This window comes from Puccinia triticina, chromosome 7A (genome assembly GCF_026914185.1).
Source record: "Puccinia triticina chromosome 7A, complete sequence".
NCBI lineage: Eukaryota > Fungi > Basidiomycota > Pucciniomycetes > Pucciniales > Pucciniaceae > Puccinia > Puccinia triticina.
Window position 1 is genome coordinate 3,689,357 of NC_070564.1, and position 18,000 is coordinate 3,707,356.

The 18,000-nt window shown below is 45.8% G+C and overlaps 2 protein-coding genes across 2 annotated transcripts; both read right to left on the reverse strand.

Annotated features, from left to right (window-relative positions):
• Positions 1-2,808: 2,808 nt before the first annotated feature.
• Positions 2,809-3,056, reverse strand: PtA15_7A412 (uncharacterized protein; the record flags this gene model as incomplete). The annotated part of the gene is made up of 2 exons (XM_053171016.1): positions 2,809-2,812; positions 2,890-3,056. 2 exons carry the CDS (start codon positions 3,054-3,056, stop codon positions 2,809-2,811), a joined length of 171 nt encoding a protein of 56 aa, XP_053022239.1.
• Positions 3,057-12,009: 8,953 nt separating this feature from the next.
• PtA15_7A413 (uncharacterized protein) lies at positions 12,010-14,530 on the reverse strand (the record flags this gene model as incomplete). Its single annotated transcript, XM_053171017.1, has 3 exons — positions 12,010-12,099; positions 12,301-12,329; positions 14,314-14,530. 3 exons carry the CDS (start codon positions 14,528-14,530, stop codon positions 12,010-12,012), a joined length of 336 nt encoding a protein of 111 aa, XP_053022240.1.
• Positions 14,531-18,000: the final 3,470 nt, after the last annotated feature.

The following is an 18,000-nucleotide window of genomic DNA, read 5'->3' on the forward strand; positions in this document are numbered from 1 at the left end:
CAAGCCAAGACGTTTGGCAACCTCTTCTTTTTTAGCGGTGTAGAAAGAACGAGAAATAGGATCCAAGTTCGAGAGATCTTTTGACATAACTACATGATCAGCAACAGTTTGCATGGCGGCCATCTTTTCACGAGAAATCTTGATGAGCTCTTTTTGTGCTTCGAGGGCCTCGCTTTCTTCATATTTTCTTTTTTTGGCCGCCTTTCGTCCTTCAGGTCGCGAAGATCCAATTGACTCAAATTCGTGTTCATTTCCTTCGTCATCTCCCTCGCCTCCTTTGACACTTGTGGGCTCAGAGGCTGCAATTGAACTGGGAGGTCGTTTTTCTTTCTTCGATTGCACCGTGATTTCGTCCATGGTGTCTTGCCACTTCGGTGAATGATGAAGAATGAGCCAGCAGTGATCAAGGGTGAACGCAAAGCCCATCTCGGCTTTGAACATCTCTTTCGCGTCGACGGCCTAATAATCAATCATAAAAAAATGTTAGAAACAATCAAATCAGTGAGGCAACCAAAAAAACACACAATTTCATCGCGGGTCTTGCCACTTCTGAGTTGGCGTTCGGCTTGTAAAAAGCATCCGCAATACTTGTTAACTCGATGGAGGATGATACCCCATCTACTTTCAAGGGCCCCTTGGAGTTGGGTTGGAAAAGGTTTGAAGTTCTTGTCGTTCTCATGTTCCTCAACATATTCTTTCATCATGTCGAGGAAGCATTGATGGATCCGTTCCCAAAAAGCCGAGAGTTTCTGACCCGTTCCAATATCGGCATCCTTGCTTGTGTTGAGCCAAGAGATGCATAAATGTTTATCTTCTTCAACTCTCCAATTTGGATTCTTTGTTTGTTTTTCTTTCTCTTTGTTTGTGTTGTTGTTTTCGTTTTTTTCAGATTCGCCAGTAGTGGTAGCAGTCGTAGCGGTAGCAGTTGTAGCAGCAGTAGAGGTAGCAGTCGTAGCGGTAGCGGTAGCAGTCGTAGCGGTAGCGGTAGCAGTCCCAGCAGCGGATTTTTTCGGCCTTGATGTTCTCTTTTTTGCAGGTCCGTTCCTTCCTTTGGTGGGTTGAAGCGGTTGAATTTCTGGAGAGGGTGTTCTCGGTGGCGGACTACGAGCAAGATCTTCCAGCATTGGGTCGATCATGTTTTTGGCGCGGTGGTGATGAGTGGCGAGTGGGTGATGGCGGAGTGGCGAGTAGGTGATGTGTGGTGTGTAGCAGCCTCTGTCGCGGGTGGCGATGGGATGGGGAAAGTAGCCGGCCGCGGTCTGGGATGGGATGGACTTGGATCAATCAAAGGTCGTTTAGGGGGTCTGCTGGACCCCGGAAATGTTGAGCAACCTGCCAAACAAGTCCAAAACTCGCGCGGTCCAAGCTCTGCTGGAGATGCTCTTACCTCTCTTTGCAGCTGGGCTTTGGTCTAGGGCTGGGCCCCGACCGCGGCCCATTCGGGTATACCCGACTATCCGACTCGGTCGGGCGGGGCACGGGAGGGTATTTTGCCAAGAAATACCCGACACCTTCGGTCAGGTAATTAACTCGACCCGTCGGGTATACCTGACGGAGCAACTTTCAAGCCAGGATGACCAGGCTCATCTCAATAGCCGGTTCAACCGGTCATTGAGAGAGAGTGTACCCCTCAGGATGACCGGTTGAACCGGTCATTGAGAGGGTGTATGCTCCTCTCAATGACAGGTCGGACCAACCATCGAGAGGGTGCCGTTGAACAGTTCAAAGAGAGGGGAAACAAGGATTTTTTTGTGCTCAATTTCTTATACAAGCCTGCATGTATGTATAAAATTGTAGGAAGCAGATAATATATTAGAGGATATAGTCACTTTAAGCTAATTGTATTCAATTTCATCTTGAGGTATATCATCATAAGGGATAGGGTCCAACATCCCGCATGAGCGGTACCACTCTTTGAGACAGATGAGACTTTCTATTGACTGAGCACTAAGACTGCCGCGCTGGGGTCCAATAATTGACTTTGATAATGAAAATACTCGCTCGGAAGGTGCGCTGGTGGCTGGAATTGCAAGATAGAATCTTGCCATTGCTGCGAGAGAGGGATATACACTAGTCTTGTGGTGCCAGTATTCGAGAACGTTCGTTTTTGGACCTTCATTAATTTCCTTCAGGTATTCGCGTATCTCCGAATCTAGGCTGTTTGTTGTATTGTCCGGTCCAAAAATATTGGCAAGAATTGAGCTCATCTGTTTTGGTTGATGCTGCGGTTGGCTTGCGTGGCTAGATCTGGCTTCGCTGCAATCAAAACCCCGAGCTTGGGATTTGAACATGGAAAGAACGGACAACGGATTAAATTTGGGTTTTATCTGTTGTTGAATGAAGTCGGTGTTCTTTTCTATATAAACCATCTTGATGCGTGGATCAAGTATCATTGCACAGAGAGGGGCATTCTTCTCCAAAGCAAGAAGTAAATATTTGGTGAGTTTCGAAATCATACTCTTGGCTGCCGGAATGAGTTGTTCGGATTTGTGGGCTGATTGAACTATCATTATTTGTTTCATGAGTGATATGTATATAGGAAGAGACATATTGAGTGTTGGATATCGGGAAGAGCAGAGAAATTCCGTCGCTTCGTGGAGAGGTTTCAAGAACTGCACCAACTGGGATACTTTTTCCCATTCGACCGGTTTTAGCGAGTATTTGGAAACTTCAGAGCCATGGCAGAACAAAGTACACACTTCCCTCAGTTCGGCAGCACGATCAAGCATTAGATAGGTCAAATTCCAGCGCGTCTTCACATCCAAAATAAGTAACTTGTTGTTGCTTTCGCTTTCCGGAAAAGGTTCTTCACCTGAAGATTGAGTTTTAGACGGCAATGAGTGTTTTGTTTTTTGATATTTGGTGGTATCACGGGTTCGCGAGAGGCACAGAGTCATCGTAGACTTAAACTGTTCACGTCGTTGAGGACTTGCTCGGACAAACGTTGTTAGACCGTGTATACGAGAGATAACAGACTTCAGATCAATGTCTGTTCCTCCAACAGGTTTGGTTGTTGCGTCGCCGGCGGCCCTTTCATTTGCGTCCAGCTGATTCATTGTCAGCTCCACCTCGGATTCGTTGTACTTGGCTCCAAAGGCCTGAAGGCCATCTTTTGCGGCAAGGTTGATCACATGTGCCATGCATCCAAGCAGGTGCTCGGATGCAAAGAACTGTCCATCAAGAAGCTCTTCAACCCTTGCAGCAAGTGTTCCATTGTTGCTGGCGTTGTCGGCGGTGATGCTTGTTAACGAATTTGCGAGATTGTATCCCTCAAGAACCTCGATAAACACATTTGCAAAGTTTACACCGGTATGAGCTCCTAAGTCATTCAAAATTAACTGAATCATCAGTTTCTCTGTCTTTTCTTTGTATAACATACCACAAACAACTGACCATGAACCTGAGGCATGGCAATAATAATATCTATCAAGTCCCAATTATCGGTAATTGCATGGCCAGTTATTCCCATGAAAGCAAGAGTGTTCGGCGAAGTCCATGCGTCAAGCGTGAATCCAACGTGTTTGATATGTTTAAAAAATTTTCTTATATGGTTGGAGTGAGACTGATGCAAGTAGTGTACTTCCATCGCAATCAATTTTTGGGGGAATAGCAAGTTTCCCGGTCGAACTGAAGGATTTAATAGACACATAAGTTTGCGAAAAGACTGTTGCTCAACAAAGGCAAAAGTTAGATCAGCATTGGCAAGGAGATATGTGATTGCTTTCTTGAGTGAATTGGATGAGAGCGGTTCTTCAGAGTTCTGGGGAGGAAAAGGTTGAAACAGATAAGTTTTGACCCAAAACCTGATTTTGATCTCATTCTCACCTGGTTAATTTTATTTAGGCCGCTGTCAACCTTGCTTGGATTGAGCAGATGATGTTTGCGAAAGAGATGTTCACTCATTGATTTCGTACTGCCACTTTGGTCGCGGGTTAGGAGGGCATTGCAAGGTTGACCTGTATTTTCCAAGACAACTGTACACTGGACCTTGTTTTTGCCCACTTTGTCAACAAAGTACTTCCAGACCCACGACTTCCGCAGGGTTTGCGAGTTGTCCGTCTGCGATGCACTTGGTGAGGTCGGAAATGGCTGAGTATCAGGCCAAACATGTTCCAAATCGTCCGCCGGCCGTTTTTTCATTTTTCGGAAGGTCTCTTGTGAGCGTTAGGGAGGTTGAGATTGACAAGGAGGAATAGAATGCCAGCAAGGAGAAGTTATCTCGTGAAACTGTCGGTCTCCGACGGGCATGCCCAATACCCGACGGATACTTGGTGTTTGAATACCCGAGATCGGGCTACCCGGAGGAGGGTTCCGGGTATATCCTCCCGAGCAGTCGGATATCACCCGAGGCCCAGCCCTACTTTGGTCTGGGTCTGGCCGCGCTAGCTTCCGCAGGGGTTGCTGCGGGTGGTCTGGGTCTGTATTCCTACAAAATCCACACCTACCTTTAAACCCAACCCTTCAGATTGACTCCCACCTGGGATATCCTTCTGTAATGACCCAGCGCTCGGTCGGCCCCTCCCTGCCCCCTCGGTACGGGCAGAGGGCAGCGGCCGATGGGCATGGGCAGTGGAGGACAGGGTAGAGAAGGCGCCCCGGTTCTGAATATGAACTCGGTTCGTCTCTAACCCAACTCCAAGACAATCTACCGGAGGACGCTGGCTCCGGGGGTGGATTTGGCCTTGGGCCTCATCTGACATCTGTCAGGTGCACCATGCGGGAAAAGATATTAAAAAGTATGTGATGGTCCCTGGTTAACAAAACCAGAAATTTTGGAGAATGATCCAAGCATTCAGCAAACCACAGTACACGCCCGGTGGGAAGATAGTTATGGTTTTCAAAGTTGGAATTCATGCATGCATAAATGCGTAAATCACACCCCTGGAGATTGGAAATGACCTACCCAATAGCACTGTTCACGTAAGAAATCTATGACCATGTGAGAGATATACATCAGCATACTTTCCCAGCCAAATTGGCTGGCACAATGGGATAAACTTTATTTCAATCTTGCTGATGTTTAGCTTACGTGAACAGTGCTAATAGCCTGCTTAAATGAAATACACAGGCTATGGGAGGTCTCCAGAGCTGCCCCTTGCTCCCCCCCGCCCTCTCCATATACATGACTAAGCAAGCTCCGAGCTCGGAACCAAGGTTCCATCGGCTTCCATGACTGCGTGGACCGCTGGGCCTCGCAGCACTCCGCCTCCCCTATGTGCATACATGCACATACACAGTATACATACGTTTTAGGCTGCCGGTCACTACCGGCCGGCCACATCCGACATCGCCCATCATCTCCGGCCTCAAGCGGCCGTTCAACATCATCCAACGACTAGGCCACCTCTGCGCGGGAATCCAATCAAGCGGCCGACTCAAAGCGTGTTGTTTTTCTTCGTCTTCACGAATCTGTTGATGGCCAGGGGCGGCGGATTGGTGATGGATCAAATGGGGCCAATCCAAGTTGACTGACGCTTTCATATATCTTTTTCTCCAGGAAGCCGTCGATTGCCCGGGGCGGAAGGATTTGTGGTGGATCCAATGGGGCTGATCCGAGTCAACTACAGTTTTTCGAGCCGAGGAGACCATCTGAGAGACAGGCAAGGATGGATCACCTTCCACAGGCACTCTCCAACCAAATGTGCTCAGCGGCGACCAAAAAACAGTCCTATTCTCACCATCTTCAAACAACGCACAACCGCCGCCGCCGCTGCTGAGGTTTCTGTCAGTCTGTTCCCCTTGACGGGCTTCATCATGGCCGTCATGAATATTTGTTCATACAACCATCATTCACAGTATCTTGCCCTGTGTTAGCAAATAAGCTCTAAGCAAACAACTGGTGTACTGTCAACTGTTGGCCTAATTATGCACTGAATTCCTTCCCCTTCAAATTCTTTGTTTAGCTCATGTGTAGCTTTTATGAGTGGTTTTTGTTCAGTTCAATTTAACAGTATTCAATTTCTGTAAACACTAAATTCAGATGCTTGGGCTAAGCTTTATTTGGGACACCATGAAAAAAATGATGTGAATAGGTTTCAGGTGACATTCAGTAAAATATGCTGGAATTCCAGTGGCACTCCAGCATTACTCCCCTTGAATAACAATGGCTCCTTTGTCATCATCAGGGGGTCCTACTACTTTTCCAAAAGTGTATGGTTGGAGTTAAGGCTGGAGTTAGCTTCACATCACCTACCGCCTAGTCCCCTCAGGTCTTTCATGGTGGCAGTTGTGGCTTGGCAAGGTTTGGGCAAATATGGTGTTAGTAGGAGAAGATTTCACTGTAGGTCCTCTACTACTTGATGGTTTAGAACAAAAAATTGGACAGTGTAATCATGTATTCTCCATCAAACAAACTCAATTTTATCAGCCCTGGGGAATGTCTGATTTGGGAGTTGTGGCCTTGATCTGTCAAAAGGCTGAACTAGTAGGAAGGTAAATATGAATCTGACTGTAAATTGTTTATTACTTGAGAGTCTGAAAAAAAACATGACAGCATCAAGTGATCCTAACTGGAAACAAGCTTTGGAATTTTTACCTTTGTGGCATGTGTAACTGAGTAGTTGCCTTGGTAGGATCTGACAAAAGGCCGCAGTTACCAGTAGGAGTTTGGGAAATATGAATTTGGCTGTAACTTGTTTATTACTTGAGAGTCTGAGAAAAATAAAATGACAGAATCAATTGATCCTCACTGGAAACAACCTGTTAAATTTCTTCCTTTGGTGAATGTGTAACTAAGGAGTTGTGGGCTTGGTAATGGTAGGACCTGACAAAAGGATTTAGCAGGATTTGGGAAATATGAATTTGATTGTAACTTGTTTATTACTTGATTGTATGAGAAAATAAAATAACAGCATCAAGTGATCCTCACTGGAAACAAGCAGTTAAATTTCTACCTTTGGGGCATGTGTAATTAAGGAGTTGTGGTCTTGGCAAGAGTTGAGGAAAAATCAAGTTACAGGAAAATTTGATTCTATTCTAACTCTGCTCTAACCAGGTGTTTTGAAACAAAGATTGGAAATAAGATATTGATGTACAATTTGAAAAGGCTGTAAGAATCTTATCCTTGGTGCATTTCAAACTGATGAGTTGTTTTCTTGGCACAAGAGGGGAGATATACATGTATTTGTAGTAGAAAGAGATTCCATTATTATTACCATTCTCTTGCTTCAGTTATCAAAACCAAAAAATGGACAGCATTAATTGATTAATAAATGAGAATGGTTTTACTCCTTTATTCTTGTGTAATTTAGGAGTTGTGGTGAGGCCAAAAGTTGTAGGGAATATGAATTAGCAGGAGAGGTGTATTTTGTTCTACTGTTCTCCCACCTGAATTTTTAACACCAAATATTGGAAGAATAAATTTCATTTTTTAAAAAAAAAAAAATCTTGAACCCTTGCCATGGGTCTGATTAAGGACTTGTAGCCATGGAAGGATTTGAGGAAAAAAGTGGGTTGGTAAGAAATGTGGATTCCCTTAAGAACATTGTGTTCTTTGGAGGTGCCAACAACACAACTCCTACATTAAAAATGAAACAAAGATTCAAAACTTTAATCTCCTTTTAATTATTGATCAATCAATAATCTCCAATTTTGTTTTTGATAACTGAAGTAAGAGAATGGTAATAATACTGGAATCTCTTTCTGCTACAAATACATATATTTTTTCTGGCTTGTGCCAAGACAACAACTCACCAGTTTGAAATTCACCAAGGATAAGATTCTTACAGCCTTTTCAAATTGTACATCAATATCTTATTTCCAATCTTTGTTTCAAAACACCTGGTTAGAGCAGAGTTAGAATAGAATCAAATTTTCCTATAACTTGATTTTTCCTCAACTCTTGTCAAGACCACAACTCCTTAATTACACATGCCCCAAAGGTAGAAATTTAACTGCTTGTTTCCAGTGAGGATCACTTGATGCTGTTATTTTATTTTCTCAGACATTCAAGTAATAAACAATTTAAAATCAACTTCATATTTCCCAAATCCTGCTAAATCCTTTTGTCAGATCCTACCAAGCCCACAACTCCTTAGTTACACATTCACCAAAGGTAGAAATTTAACAGCTTGTTTCCAGTGAGGATCAATTGATGCTGTAATTTTGTTTTTCTCAGACTCTCAAGTAATAAACAAGTTACAGCCAAATTCATATTTCTCAAACTCCTACTGTAACTGCGGCCTTTTGTCAGATCCTACCAAGGCCACAACTCCCAAATCAGACATTTCTCGGGGCTGAGAACATCAGGTTTATTTGATGGAGACCATCAAGTAGTAGAGGACCTACAATGAAACCTTCTACTACTAACACCAGGTTTCCCCAAATCCTGTTAAGCCACAACTCCCAAATAAAGCTTAGCCCAAGCACATGAAGTTATGTTTACAGCAGTTGAAAAATGTTAAATTAAATTGAACAAAAAGCACTCATAAAAGCTACAAATGAGATCAACAAAAGATTGAGGGTAAGGAATCTAGCACATAAGATTTTTCCTTGTACGCACAGGCTCTGAACAACAGCTGAATGGAGAGGAATCTTGTGAAGGTAGCAACAATTCTTACCGAGGGGGTGACAGCAGCCTGAGCCCATGGAAGCTTGGTCGGGGAATGCCAGTGGTGCCGGCCTAAGGTGATCCATCCTCACCCGTCCGCCAGGTAGTTTCCTTGGCTCGGAAAACTGCTAGTTGACTCGGATCAGCCTCATTAGATCCACCACCAATCCTTTTGCCCCGGTCATCAATGGCCTCATGAAGATGAAGATAGACAAAAGCGTCAGCCAACTTGGATTGATCCCCTATCCTCCCGCCCCTGGCCATTGACAAGACAAAGACAAACAATGAGCTTTAGCTTTGATTCCACCTCTTGATTGGAATCCCGCGGAGAGCTAACCTATGTAGTCTTTGGGTGATGTTGAATGGCCGGTCGAGGCCGGAGAGGAGGGGTGATGTTGAACGACCGCTTGAGGCCGGAGATGATGGGCGGCCGCTGCCGGTAGTGACCGGCAGCCTAAAACGTATGTATACTGTGTATGTGCATGTATGCACATAGGGGAGGCGGAGTGCTGCGAGGCCCAGCGGTCCACGCAGTCATGGAAGCCAATGGAACCTTGGTTCCAAGCTCGGAGCTTGCTTAGGCCCCGTTTGGCAGCAATCATGTTATGTGATGTTGTGCACTTACCTAATGTGATGCACATTACTCTTCAATTTCATATCTTTCAACATAACACGAGTGTTTGGCTGCCACTCGCGTCATACAGCTTGCCTACATAACAAGCTCCATGGCCGGTAAATACCGGCCATCGAGCGTACCTACCGGCAAGGCCAATTGAGTGTTTAACTCCTCTCGACGATGGACGGTACACGGTCATCAAAGGGAATACAGAGTCCCTTTTGGGGAACACATAGTCCCATTGATGACCATTGGTCATCGATGGGAATACATGGTCCCTTGGATGACCAATGGTCATCGAGGAGAATATGTACACAGTCCCTTCAATGACCAATGGTCATCGAGGAGAATACATAGTCCCTTTGATGACCGATGGTCATCAATGGCCAATTGTGTTGGATCGGTCATCAATCTTGATGACTGTTTCCATCGATTGGAGTGTGTACTCCGCTCGGTGACCGGTACAAAGTCTGTACCGGCCATCGAGGTGAGTAACAGAGATGGAGTTGGGGGTGTGTTGTGTAAGGGTGCCAATATCACCCCAAATACACCCCCAGGGGTACTATATCGGAAATGGCGGGGATGATGAGGAGTGATGAAGAAACTTGTGATGACCCTCATAACTCCTCAAATCTACCAAACATGCGAGTGATACAATATGGGCCTCGGTGAGGCCCGGTTATAGAAAAGCAGTCGTTATTACATAACATCACTGCTGCCAAATGGGGCCTTAGTCATGTATATGGAGAGGGCGGGCGAGGGGCAGCAAGGGGCAGCTCTGGAGACCTCCCATAGCCTGTGTATTTCATTTAAGCAGGCTATTGGGTAGGTCATTTCCAATCTCCAGGGGTGGTAAATCATAAATTCATAAAAATTCTTTGGCTGGGAAAGCCAAAGATTACTTAAGCAGACTGGTGAGATCAGGTGAGATCCCCTGCAAACAAAGTTTTATGAATTTATGATTTATGCATTTATACATGCATGAAATTCAACTTTGAAGACCATGTTGAGTGTAATTTGCGGACACAGAGCATAGTGCATATGCAATATGATGTGTACTCGTGGAAGCGCTAGTAAATACCAATCCGCACTTGGCAAACTTCTCTTTTCCTTGCTTTCTCGGATTCCCAAGTCTTGTTGACTGGTTGCGGGTGGATAACTCTCAGTACACTTGATCTAGTCACTCGAAAGCCATCACATTGAAGAAACAGCTACTCAGGTAATAATCAAGTGTTTATCAAGTCATCTAGTCACAAACTCACAACATCAATCTTTGAACAACTTAGCTACACGGCAGGGGTACTTCCTGCTACGCCCGTCCGTGGAACCGACAACAGGTGGGTAATCTGTGGAACCAACAAGGATTGGCTTGGTAAGCTCGTAGGTTCCACGAAATGGTTTTTTTCCACGTGGAACCAATGGGCTTCACACTTTTCCCCGTCGGTTCCACAATGTGCCTTCCTGGCATGCGTGGAGACCACGTCAGCTTGTTGCTCACGTCTGTTCCATGACATTTTCTTTTTTTTTTCACTTCCAGCCAAGACCACCTCAGGCTAGTCCTGAGGTTTTGAAAGCCAAAGAAAACTTGATGTTGAAGAGAGGAAAAAAAATGGAAAAAAAACTTAACAAAAAAACCAATTGCAAACCCAATTGCAAACCATTGTTTGGGGGGGGTAATATGGTGTAAAGCAGCAAGTACAACAATGTGAAATGGCTGACACTACAGGCATACAGCTGTCGCTCCCGCACGCAGCGTCACCTAATTTCGGCGGCCGCAGTAACTGCGCAGGTGACGCTGCGCGTGGGAACATCACCTGTTTGCCTGTAGTGTGAGTTGCATGGAACTCCCTCTCCTGTGAGCTCTCTGCCTGGTTATGAGTTTGAGTCCCACTGAGGATACTTTTTAACAGGCTGTGCTCCTGCTGAATTTTTAAGGCCTGCCTACGTGGCCACGTGGATTCCACGGGTACATATCTGTAAATATCTGTGGAATCCTTGGGGCCATCACGAGATGCCCCCGTGATCCACTTGGTGGAGAGCACGTGAACATGTGGACCAGCAGCTGCTGGTCCAACCTTGCGCAGGGGCACTACGGGGAATCCACAAGGATTCCTCGAGATATCCTTGTCGAAGGACTCCCCGGGTGTAGCTTCAATAACGTGAAAAACCATTGGTTCAGGAGGAGTACTCATCAAGCTCAAGAACTCACAGCGTTGGTTCCTGATTGTTTCTTTTTACTTAGCTTGTTTACTCATTTAATAAACCTTTGTTGTTCTCATTTAGTTATTTTTGTTATAGTCTTTGATTGTACTTTGTGTGTCGTTGGTCGTGTTCAGTTCACTTGTATAGATCACATCTTTTATTCCGTCAGTTGTTTTCTTTTCTTTCATCTAACTTTCATTGCGATTATCATCTTACTTATTGTAAATTTCTTTTATTTTGTTTTAGTTTTCTACTACTACTACTGGCCGAAATCTAACAAAAATTTACAATAAATAGAGAACGGGCGTAACGCCACAGATAGCAGAGGCCCTCAAGCTAGGAGGGCGCCCTGGCCTCACTGAACTTGGAGCTCAAACTTCTGTTGCACGGCAATTGTTCATTTCTTGGATTTGCGAGCCCATCAAGCATCTGCACAAAATCAATTTGATACGGAAACAGGTGTGATAGGGTTGATGATCACAGAGTACATGAGAACAGCGGATACTATCCGTAGATGTGTGTTTAGAAGGAAGACTGCCAATTTTGGCGTGTGTTGATGCCAGCACATGATCAGACAAGGAAAGGAGAAGTTGGTTCAGAGAGATTCAGCAGGGATGAAGACGTTGGCAAGGATTTGGTTGATTTAATAATGCTCCGGAGGGTTCGTAAGGTCTACAGGTTGATGCGGGGGAGCACATTTATTGTGGGGGGAGTGAAGTAATAGTTCATCATCCTGGAGGGTTAGAAGCAAAGTCAAAGAGAGATCAAAAGCAGCTTTTTAGCATGAATTGCTCCGAGTGAAAAACAAGTCAATAATTTCTGCAAGAGGTTTTCCACTACTCACATACGGCCTCCGGTCACAACACACCCCGGTCTCACCCACAGGACATACAAAAAGTGGGACTCCGACAGGCCAATAGTAGACCCTACCTACATCGTCCTTCAAATCCTTGGAGTGTCGGGCTGAGAGGATGATGGGCAAATCAGCCTCTTCGGTTTGTACCGAAAGGTCAAGGAGATCCTGGAAAAGATGCTCAACTCACCCCAGGTCTTCGCGTTGTAGCACATCATAGAGGGTTTTTTACTTGGACAATCCCAATATTGGGTCCGGTCTGGCTCAGCAGCGCGGCGGCTGATGCGCCCTGCATGCGAACCTGCAGTGATGCACAGCAACAAGATGGAGCTCAAAAGCATGGGAATTCCGGATCTCATGCTTGGGTCTTGCAGATATTCATGCAACCTAATCGAAACAGTCTTATCTGCTGGCCGCAAGGATAGGAAGTCCAATCAAGTCAGGAATCGAGGTCAACCTATGTACCAAGAGAGAAAAGAAAAGGGGAAACACCTACGTTGAAGGACAAAGGCCGCAAAACCTTGTCGAGAACGATGGGGAATAGAATGGAAGATCCTTTCTCAAGAACTAATCAGAAGAGCAAGCAAGATCTTAGAAGGATAGCGATGAGATCAAAGACTAGTATTAGGTGCGTGGAAAGAAGTCGTCAGGAGCCTATCAAGACAGATGCGGGAGGTTGATTGAATTGTTGAGGTTGGGGAGCTTTAGCGGAAGGAGGTTGTTGATGAGTGAGATGAGAAGGGTGTGATGAGTGGGAGCAGCGGTGAAGGACCGACATCCTCTAGTGCTCTCTGAAGGTGAGGCCCCGCTGCAGCTTACCATCCAGCCGGCAGAACCGACCAGTGTTGGGGTATCAAGGCCCTGCAGGCGCCACCATGACCGTGCAGTGACCGAAGTAATAGCCACTCACTGCCATTCGTCTGGAACCCTAGCTAACTGGCCAACCACCCTGCCGCCCTCGCCACAGATGCAAACGAGAAACCCGCCGCCCTCAGCCGCCACATACGTCGAACACCAAAACAATGCTCCTTGTGTTCACAAACGGGAGCATGTATCCTGCACCACGGGTCCACTTGGGCGTCGGCCTGGGGACAGGCGCAGGGCACGGGGTGTGCCGCACCAGGCATCCCGAAGGCTTTTCCATGGGTACATATGCCCTGGCGCTCCGCGTACGGGGTCCAGCGCTACAGAAGAGTGTGTTGCCTTTGCCTTGCGTGTCATCCTGAGACTGAGAGAGGAATGGGAGGGGCGCTACGCGTCCGTTGCACCAGCAGGAAAGTTCCTCAGGCCAGGGCACCTCGGCCTCGCAGAAACTTGGAACGCTGCACTTTGCGCCGCCACCGCCGCTCTCATACAACTACTCTTTTCCTTCGTATTTTCATGGTCTTCTGCTTTGTTCGCAATAGGCCTCGAGATAATGTATCGCTGACGAGACTTCAGTTGCACATCATTTATTTCTCGGATGGGCCAGCCCATTGGCATCGCGCATCTGCACAAAACGGTTTGGCACGGATATGGTTTGATGTTTACACTGTAAATGAGAGCCGCGAGCACTGCATGTATGGCTCAAGATGCCAATGTGCGCGCGTGCTGTGGCAAACGGACGCTAAATAAGGGAAGAAGCAGGTGGTGACATGGATGCAGCAGGGAAGAAGATTTGGACAAGCGGAGGGCAATGCCAAATTAGATTGGGAGCTAAGGATAAGGGCCCAATTATAAACAGTTATCAAAGTTTTATTGTAATATATTCCAAACTTGATTCAAATCAAAATCTCTTAACTTATTGTGGCAAATACAGGCCCAAATATGTTTCAAAAAAGCCTCAATAATTATGTACAATTATAAACCTGCGGGCCACACAACAGGAATTCCAAATTCCTGGCCAACACCACCTGTTCCGCCCGCCCCACCCAGCCTGTGCGATAACCACGACCGCACGGCCTCACCCAACCAAACACAATCAATTGCTGTAAATGATCCCCCCTCCCCTTGACCCCACACCTATTTCATATGTATGCCATGTGGCAATGGCAGCAACTCCAGCAAATCCCAGAACAAATCTATGTACACGCAGGCCGGACCGCCTTCACGCGCCCGCCTCCTTGGGTCCGGCGCCGAGCGCAGCTGGCACAGTTGCTGGAGGTGCTGCTGGTGTTGCTAGGGCAGGAAGTGGGGCCTGCGGGTTAGGGAGACTCGCGGCCGAGTCGGTTGCGAGGCTGGGTATGAGTTGATTGAGACCCCCAAGGTTCGTTGGCGGGTAGTAACCCGGGGGAAGCTGGTTGGTGGCCGGGGGGTGGGCCGTTTGAAGCATTCATTGCCGTCGAGTTATTTTTGGGAGAGCTGAGATTGGATTGGGTTGGTTGGAAACGCTTCCGGCGGCTGGGCTGTTGCCAAATCTCAACTGCCTGCGGCTGTGTATTGCTGACCAACGGTAGAACTAAGTTCTACCATTGGATTAGTGCGGTACAGTCTTGCATACATGTACTGTATGCCTGTAATTTGTTTTGATAACAAAAATTTGAAAATTTTTGATCCCAAATGACCTCCTTGAGGTCATTTGGGCTATTTTTGAATCTGTACATAAAAAAAATCCAGACAAAAAAAGTTTTGAATGAATTTGTTTTTTTTTTGAATAAAATTCCAATAACTGTTTATAATTGGGCCCTTAGTTCTACCGTTGGTAAGCAATACACAGCCGCAGGCAGTTGAGATTTGGCAACAGCCCAGCCGCTGGAAGCATTTCCAACCAGTATTCAACCAACCCAATCCAATCTCAGCTCTCCCAAAAATAACTCGACGGCAATGAATGCTTCAAACGGCCCACCCCCCGGCCACCAACCAGCTTCCCCCGGGTTACTACCCGCCAACGAACCTTGGGGGTCTCAATCAACTCATACCCAGCCTCGCAACCGACTCGGCCGCGAGTCTCCCTAACCCGCAGGCCCCACTTCCTGCCCTAGCAACACCAGCAGCACCTCCAGCAACTGTGCCAGCTGCGCTCGGCGCCGGACCCAAGGAGGCGGGCGCGTGAAGGCGGTCCGGCCTGCGTGTACATAGATTTGTTCTGGGATTTGCTGGAGTTGCTGCCATTGCCACATGGCATACATATGAAATAGGTGTGGGGTCAAGGGGAGGGGGGATCATTTACAGCAATTGATTGTGTTTGGTTGGGTGAGGCCGTGCGGTCGTGGTTATTGCACAGGCTGGGTGGGGCGGGCGGAACAGGTGGTGTTGGCCAGGAATTTGGAATTCCTGTTGTGTGGCCCGCAGGTTTATAATTGTACATAATTATTGAGGCTTTTTTGAAACATATTTGGGCCTGTATTTGCCACAATAAGTTAAGAGATTTTGATTTGAATCAAGTTTGGAATATATTACAATAAAACTTTGATAACTGTTTATAATTGGGCCCTAAGTTCTACCGTTGGACTAGTGCGGTACAGTCTTGCATACATGTACTGTATGCCTGTAATTTGTTTTGATAACAAAAATTTGAAAATTTTTGATCCCAAATGACCTCCTCGAGGTCATTTGGGCTATTTTTGAATCTGTACATAAAAAAAATCCAGACAAAAAAAAGTTTTGAATGAATTCGGATTTTTTTTAATAAAATTCCAATAACTGTTTATAATTGGGCCCTAACTGGTTTCATACGCGTTGAAACAGTTCTTCAGAAACATCGGACTGGAATATGGTGATGTACATACATGGGAAATCAAACAGAAATGAAAGCAGTTAGGCCCCAATTATAAACAATAATTGGGACTTTATTGAAAAATAATCAAAACTCAATTCAAATTATGATTATAGCTATTTTTTAGTAAGAAAAATACTTCAATAATGTTTCAATTGAAGTACAATTATAAACAAAATGCGCAACAGAGCAAATTTTGCCCTCCTGTACACAAATACTGGCCAGCTCAACTGCAGTATTGCCTGTTGAGACCATCCGCCGCTGGGTCCTGGGATAATCCAAGCTTCTTGGTACTGGCGACCTGTTGGCGTGCGGGAATAATTGAGGTCGGGGTCTGCCACTGGCCAGGATCCATCTGGATTGTCCAGGTACAGCTGGCTGTTGTCAGTTGGTTGAGCGTTAAGGTCCATGATCATCAAACAATTGGGGTGGGGTGTTGCCGGCGAATTGGAGGTTGATGGGCAGATGGGCGGATGGGCGGATGGGCAGATGGGCAGATGGGCAGATGGGCAGATGGTCAAGAGAGGGCCAGACCCCTGCCAAAACCACTACAATCCCATGCCCTGCACGTGTGTATTGGCTATTGAGTTGAAACTCAATTGTACAACCCTATAGTGATCATACACACCTGTATTCAGCTCGATAAGGGAATTATAGCAAATTTTTCATTCCAAAAGACCTCCCTTTTGGGAAGCAAAATGCAGATATTCAATTTTTTTTAACTAAAAAATAGTTAAGAATGAATCTCAATTTTCTTTTGATTATTTTTCAATAAAGTCCCAATTATCGTTTATAGGTGGGGCCTTAGCCGGAATTGCGTCAATTGAAGAACAAATTAACAGTTTCTCCAAGAAGTGGTACATACCTTACAACAAAGGCCCAGATAATATTCTGTGCACATAAAAAGCGGGTGGTTTGCAACACTCCCAATAACGCTTGTTTGGTTCTGCAACGGTGTCATCGCACCCTGCGTTTCCATCCCCGGGGTCGATACAGAGAGAGGCTTTTTCCCGAACTGTACATAGCTTACATCCCCCGTCATTCCCCACAACTTCATTTCCAGGTCAAAACTCATTGACCGGGTCGGGGAATGAGCCCAAGTTACTCAGCTGCTCACTTTCATCAAAGAATCTCAACTTATGCAGTCAAATCTGGTCAATCTGACCAAAAAAAGCAAGACAAAGCCATATGTACACAGAAGAAATCGGCTGGCTTGAAAAGGCCCAGATTTATTTATAACCGCAATGCATGCCAAAAACCAGAGCATGCATGATCATGCCACACAAACCAGCAAATTCTGACCAAATCCCTTGCATTCTTGTTCTCAATAATTATGGGGGTTTGATGATTGAATTGAAGTGCCATATCTAAGGTGGTATGGCCAACACTTCAGGAAATTTTCAAGCAAGGCTGATTGTTCCGCCACCACTGAAAGAGAAAACCGCAGAGAAAAAAAATCAAATGTTGCTGCCAAGCACCTTAAAAATGGCTCTTGAGTTGCAATGCCAACCCGTCTGGACCCCTCTGACACATATCTCCAATTCTATTGGCATGCAGAAATGTCCAGAGCAATGAGCATCAAGGAGCTCCCAGTGCTACGGATGGGTGTGGCTCCTGGCCATTTGTGCAATCAAGATTGGCAAGACCACTCTCCCCCAACAATTCTCACAAAAGGCTGTGAAGGTCAAGCAATGGTCAAATTTGCAATGTGCAAGCAGAGAGCCAACTAAAAAGCTTTGAACAAAAAGCAAATGATGTATACACAAGATGTTGAGCTTAACAAGTTGAGCGGCCGGCACAAGTTGTGGAAGGAACGGTATGTACATGCACAATTTACTACATATGTCTTGATAAACAGAAAGAGTGGAATTGCCATCCCAGTAACTGTTTACCGCTCTTGACTGAAAGGATAGCAATGACTAAGGGTATTCTTAGCACTCAGCTGAGCCTATTAGCAATTGGACAAGCAATGGTACAAATCAGTGGGAAATTCACAGCTACTGCGACTGTGCTTGGATTTTTTGGCTTCATTTTTGTAAGCAGTCGCCAAGTCCTTCTCCGCTTTGATAGAGGCTTCAGTTTTTGAC